This window comes from Nesoenas mayeri (assembly GCF_963082525.1).
Source record: "Nesoenas mayeri genome assembly, chromosome: 1".
Taxonomy (NCBI): Eukaryota; Metazoa; Chordata; class Aves; order Columbiformes; family Columbidae; genus Nesoenas; species Nesoenas mayeri.
This window is the reverse complement of record NC_137541.1, coordinates 83,214,898-83,221,800: the sequence shown is the minus strand read 5'-3', so window position 1 is coordinate 83,221,800 and position 6,903 is coordinate 83,214,898. Positions and strand designations below refer to the sequence as shown.

The window sequence follows — 6,903 nt, the reverse complement described above, 5'->3', positions numbered from 1 at the left end:
CTCCTTCTCTGGAGACATTCAAAACCCACCTGGATGCATTCCTGGGTGATCTGTTCTAGGTGAGCCTGCTTTAGTAGGTGGGTTGGACTAGATGATCTCCAGATGTCACTTCCAACCCCAACCATTCTGTGATTTTGTGAAGAGAAGAACAGAGTGCTGTGTGGTGATTTGGGATTACCATCAAAGCTGCAAATCAAAGGTCTGGTCTGATCTAAGTAACCATTTTATGAAAGTAATGAAATGGGTTTTTTTTTTTCCCTCCTTGCATGTTTGAGTGTCTGCATTTTCAGGCCCTTTATGCTGAGGTCCAAAACACTCCACTAGTCAAACTGCTTAAAATCTTTATTGATCTGGAAATCTATAGACAGAGGTACCACATCATCTCATCACTGTCCAGGGTAAGCTGTCTGGACTAAAGATAAAGTGCTTGCTGTGTCAAGTTCAGCTGCAGGAGAGAGGTTTTAACTGGGAGGATCAGAGCTGGCCAACTGGTGGAGAAGACCCTTCTTGCAAAGGAAAGTTTGACTAGAGCTAGTGAGTCACATGGTGGTGAAAAGGCTGTGTGTCCCTTGGCCAACGGAAGGAATAGGAGTACCCTCCTATCAGCACTGTCGGTCTGGGCCTGAGTAGTCCTCCAGGAAAGGTGGCATCTGAGAATAAGATGCAGCTGGAGGAATTTTCCTGGCAGGCTGCTGACAGCCCAGCCCTGGCCTGCCTTCCTGTCTCAGTTTTCATGGGTTTTGTGCTGGAGGCAGCATTCATGTGTTTCACAGAGACATGCTCAGGAGCGGGACTCTGCTCCATTCTGGTTCATTTTCCAGACCAAAACCAAAATACTGAGGCTGATTGTGTGTCTGAGCTTTGTCATTTCTGCTAACAGTGTTGATTTCCCAAATTGGGAGGAGTGAGGGGAAATCCTATTGTTGCACATTTGAAATGCCTTGGCCTAGATGTCTTTTCTTTTTATAGTCTTGCCACACTTTGCGCTATCAGCATTTCAGTTAATCACTTCTAAGTTTTCATTGGTTAAGTTCCTTCTCTAAAAACAAATAAGAACCCCAAAACAAAACAAAACAAGCAACCAATACCCTGAAAGATAAAGAACCAGATAAAAATCCCTTTGCCATGACCAATTATGGTTTGCTGAGCAGTATTATTTGGGCCAGTATTATTCAATATATTCATCAATGACTTGGATGAGGGAATAGAGTGACTGTCAGCAAGTTTGCTGATGACACCAAGCTGGGAGGGGTGGCTGACACGCCAGAAGGCTGTGCTGCCATCCAGCGAGACCTGGACAGGCTGGAGAGTTGGGTGGGGAATAACCTAATGAAATTTAACAAGGGAAAGTGTAGAGTCTTGCATCTGGGTAGGAACAACCCCAGGTTCCAGTATAAGTTGGGGAATGAGCTATTACAGAGCAGTGTAGAGGAAAGGGATCTGGGGGTCCTGGTGGACAGTAGGACGACCATGAGCCAGCACTGTGCCCTTGTGGCCAGGAAGGCCAGTGGCATCCTGGGGTGTATTAGAAGGAAGGTGGTTAGTAGATCCAGAGAGGTTCTCCTTCCCCTCTACTCTGCGCTGGTGAGACCGCATCTGGAATATTGTGTCCAGTTCTGGGCCCCTCAGTTCAAGAAGGACAGGGAACTGCTGGAGAGAGTCCAGCGCAGGGCAACAAAGATGATTAAGGGAGTGGAGCATCTCCCTTATGAGGAAAGGCTGAGGGAGCTGGGGCTCTTTAGCTTGGAGAAGAGGAGACTGAGGGGTGACCTCATTAATGTTTACAAATATAAAATGGGTGAATGTCACGAGGATGAAGCCAAGCTCTTCTCGGTGACAACCAATGGTAGGACAAGGGGTAATGGGTTCAAACTGGAGCACAAGAGGTTCCACTTAAATTTGAGAAGAAACTTCTCAGTGAGGGTGACAGAACACTGGAACAGGCTGCCCAGGGAGGTTGTGGAGTCTCCTACTCTGGAGACATTCAAATCCCGCCTGGACACCTTCCTGTGTAACCTCATCTAAGTGGTCCTGCTGCGGCAGGGGGATTGGACTAGATGACCTTTCGAGGTCCCTTCCAATCCCTAACATTCTGTGATTCTGCGAGCACAATGTTCTGTATTTGGTGAACTAAGCTGGGACAGAAGCTGATATATATTGGTAAACATCCCAAAAATTGGATTAACTAGGTGAATGTGCTGTTCTGATAAAACATGAAAGTGGCTACAAGACAACAGATCAGACACCAGATGGTGGCATGGCAGGGTTTGGAACTGTGAATTATATCAAGCAAAGGCCAGCATTTTACCAACAGGCGAGGCATCTGATTCAGTTGTCTTATGGAAACTGTAGTAAAGTATATACTTTATAGTCTGTGCCTATCATTCCCTTGCTTTCTATTATTCTTTGTCTCAGGGAACTATTTTATTTTGATAGTGTTGAGACAGCTTCTTTTGGTTTGACTCTTTATTAGCAGATCATATCTAAAACTGAAAATATGAGTCATTCTAAGCCTTTCCGTCAGGGTGGAAGAACATGCTTAGCACACACTTGTGAATACAGGAAACAAGAGGAGTTCCTAAAATGGCATGTGAGTTTCCGTTTTCAGTCACTCCAGAGACAGAACTGATGGTACTTGCTCCCTGACACACTAGAGCATCTGCTTCACTTGGGTAGGTATAATAAGATGCAGAATTCTGCCTCCCTCTTCAACTTGCAATTTCTTATTCTTCACACCTGAAAACCTCTCTCCCTGCTTCAGTTCCCTCTTCCACCTTCATAACCACATAGCAGCCCTTTCAGCACTCTTGAAAACAGTGTGGGCAGTATCTTCTTACTGATTTATCCCTCAGTTTGCTGTGGAGTAGGATTTGTATTACTATTTTTACAGCATTCTTTGATTCCCAGTCCTCTTCGTAACCACCTTCTGTAGCTATATGGGGAGGCAGCGAGATTCAGCTCTTGCAGAACTGTTCTCCAGTTGTCGCTGTAAAAGTCGGTTCTGCATATATCAGCAAGACCACACAAAATGGAGCAAACTTGTTAGGATTTCAAGCTAAGTCCCTAGCTGCCTTACAGTGACTGCTTTCATAGCTTTCCCTGCAGGTCACCCTCACCTAACAACCTTTTAGCAATTGTTACCGAAAAGTGTTACCGACATTTGTTATAACTGTTTATTTCAGTTTCTTTGTGGTGAAGCGGTTCTAACATTTATACATCACTCCACATTTAGACTATATGCTATGCAAGAAAGAGATTGATGATTTCTAATATTTTTCTTTAATAATATTGATAATTAGTCCTGCACACAACAGTCCCTGACTGGCTCTTAAGTACTAGCATAATGGAGTTTAAAATAGAATCAGTCTGGGTTGCCTTATTCATGTCTCCTCGGTTGCTTCTGCAGACTGTATTCAGCTCTTACCTATGCAGTTTCCTTGCATTCCGGTAAGCCTTTTAGGAACCTTTCAGCAACACAACTGTCTTCATTGATTTGGCAAGGGTTTAGTTAACAGGGGTTTTATAAACAATTCTATTAATGCCTACAGGATGAAGATCAGGCTCTTTTTCTCAGTTCTATCTTGACTTTGCTATATTTCCTATACTTTGCTTTCAAAATTTACTAATATCTAAGTCCAAGAATAACTGAGCAATTAAAGTTTTTCCACTACTATTCTCATAATTTTAAAATGTCACTACAGTATTCTATGGCTCAGATTCATTGTCTTGCAATGAGCCATCCAAAATAGATCAAGAACATTAGTGCTGTTACTCTATATTTTAATTTTTCTTTCTATAACTAGATCTATAACTAATCTCTGTTCTTCTTAAAGCATTCATTTATTGCCTTTCTGCTCATCAACACTAGCCTTCTAAGGAACCAGGAGAGAGCTCAGAACAAAAGCAGGGAGAAGGAAGTGCTTCCTGAGACTTCCCTAAAAATACCCTTAGCAAACAGAATTGCTGTCCCATCTGTTCTATTTATAGGTGTCCAGAAAGTGGAGTGGGGTTATTTCATTAAGACAAGCATTGCTTTCTTAACCTAAACCTATTTCACTGGTTATGCTAGAAGAAATCCATTTGTTTTAAAGGAAAAAGGAACTATAATGATGACTCACTTTTCTGAAGAAGTGAACTGTATACAAAGCTGCAAGTCAGTCACAAAAGCTAGTGGTTGATAGTGTAGGCATATGAATAGAGAACTCCAGAGCTGAGACTAAAAAGAACTGAAATCAAAGGGGATGACAGAGGCAGGAGAACTTAGGTGTATACAATCTCCTTGTTTGAATAGTGGGGCTTATGTAGCTTAGCCACCATGAGAATTTTGGTGTGTAATGGTCAGATTTGTAAGCAAAAACTTTTGTAGACCTTTGCCTTTGTACCCTGACAGCTTTGTACTGTCACCTGACTCAGAGATGCTTCAGTAAAGATAAAAATAATAATTTGGAAGAAAGGTGTGAATTGCCTACTAATTTGCTTTCTGTTTTATAGGTACAGAATGCCTCAACTCCTGGGTAACAGCAGTTCACATGAACAGGCTGCCATATATTATGCATCAGAATCCATTGTCTCCATTGCTGTCTTCACCATTGTTTTCATCATAGGTATCCCAGGCAATGGATTGGTGATCTGGGTAGCTGGTCTGAAAATGAAAAGGTCTGTGAACATTGTCTGGTTCCTAAACCTTGCTGTGGCTGACTTCATGTGCTGCTTGTCCTTGCCATTTTCCATAGCTCACCTGGCCCTCTATGAACACTATCCATATGGTTGGTTCCTCTGCAAAGTCATTCCATCAGTCATAGTCTTCACTATGTTTACTAGTGTCTTCCTACTTGTGGCCATCAGCATTGACCGGTGCCTCCTTGTGATGAAACCTGTCTGGTGTCAAAATCACCGAACAGTGAAATGTACATCATTAATATGCAGTGGCATTTGGATCCTGGCCTTAATTTTCTGCTGTCCTGTATTTCACTACCGTGAGACTAGCACTCATGATGGCAAAACTGAGTGTGGGTACAATTTTGGAGACAACGAAGTGCTGGATTACGTGGATGATGCTGTATATGAGCTATTGGAAAAATACTCACCTTTAACCTACAACGGTAATGACTCATGGGGAAATTTCTATGAAAGTGATTATTCTGTATCCCCTGCCTTAGTGGCAATAAACACCAGTAGGGCTGTCTTTGGCTTTGTACTCCCCTTTGGCATCATGGCAGTTTGCTATACCCTTATTGCTTTCCAAATGCGTGCAAGTCAGTTTCACAAGCCATGCAACAGAATGCTGAGAACAATTGTGCTTATAGTAACTGTATTCTTCATCTGCTGGGCTCCATATCATGTAGTAGGGATTCTGTCCCTTGTACCTACTCTTGGAACAGGACTGAGGGAAAATTTGATCCTCTGGGATCACCTCTCTACAGCACTTGCATATGCCAACAGCTGCATCAACCCCTTGCTCTATGTTTTTGTGGGACAAGACTTCAGGACAAAGGCACGGCAAACAGTGAAAGGAATCTTGGAAGGTGCGTTTACTGAGGAACCAACACGTGCAATCCCATCCTCCCTTGACAGAAGCAAGACTTCAACAGAGAAGGACGGTAGCAGCACAGTGTAATATAGGACTTCTGATCCCCACGGTAGAAAGAGCAAGCTTTGGCCCTGCACATCAGTCACTCTACATTTAACAGCTTTTTTTTGCTCTAACACATTTGATTAATCTGCAGATCCACACACTGAGACAGTTCTAATAAGAACAGCTAAGACCCTTTATATCCTACTCTAGAGAGTTGGGAAGTTGGAAGTACCAAGAGTATCTGAGAGCATACCAGGGAAGATCCTGGTGAAGTAGGAGACACAGCACTTTAAAGAAGAAAGCACGCCTGCAGAATGATTTATGGTGGGATCATGTAGTTTAACCTCTGAATTGCTAGATGAGAATGTCATTAGAGCTATTTGCATGTCTATGTTCTACATCTGCCATCTTTGATAAACTGGAGATTAAACTAACTTTGATATCTTTCATTCAAATCTATCTTCTTGAGGTTTTGTTTTGTTTTATTTTGTTTTCTGAAGATTTCCCTGGAGGGTAGTGCTACATTTTCTTACAGTACTTGCCCCTGTCAGCTGCTGCATTGAGCTGACTTTCATGCCCTGGTAGATGCTCAAGGTATTTCTTTGTCCCAGCAAATACATCACTGTACAGTAGTAACTGGTCCAATGTACATGCTGTAGCTATCTTTGCTAGTGTGCGCTCACTGTCTCCCTAATGCTCCCTCCACCACCAATGTCCCAAATCCTCCTTTTAGGAAGCTGTCGAAGATTATCCAAATGTACCTATTGCATTTTAAGATGGCACATGAGCACAATTTGAGCAACTGCAGTCACTGATAAACCAGATTAGGTGGCTCCTGGACTATCAGCCATTTGATAAAAACTTGGAATTGAGGAGTGATAACCTCTAGTCTGACCCCAAGAAGGTGTGAATGAGCCTGTTGTTGCATAGTCATGTCCTGCTCTCTACAAGAGATGTGCTTCTCCTGTCTTTCCAGTAGAGGAAGAAAAAAATTTCATCGAGTCAGGCTATTTGGCTGTGCTTCCCAAGCTTGAATGTCCCCTGGTCCTGAAAAGCAGAAGCATGTTTACTAGGTACTCTAAAGAAGTGGTTTAAAATCTGCTTTTTATGTTAGTCCTTCCTTAAAGGAGTAAGGTCAACAAATAGAATGACAAACAGCCACTAAGCATCAGTATAGTTTTCACTTTGCCTTTCTGGTGAGCACAAATTTAAAGCCTTGCTGATCTCAGTGCCCTGAGTACTGCCAGCTGTGAGAACTTTCAACACTTCTGTTTCACCATCCTAACAAGTCTTGGTTGTAAAGTGTGGGCTGGCAATTTAGCCATGTC

At 42.7% G+C, this 6,903-nt stretch overlaps 1 protein-coding gene across 1 annotated transcript; it reads left to right on the top strand.

The window, feature by feature from the left end:
• Positions 1 to 2,583: 2,583 nt before the first annotated feature.
• On the top strand, positions 2,584 to 5,617 carry C3AR1 (complement C3a receptor 1; the record flags this gene model as incomplete). Its single annotated transcript, XM_080350788.1, is given in 3 exon segments — positions 2,584 to 2,643; positions 2,647 to 2,672; positions 4,492 to 5,617. Coding segments are annotated over 3 exon segments (1,212 nt in total).
• Positions 5,618 to 6,903: the final 1,286 nt, after the last annotated feature.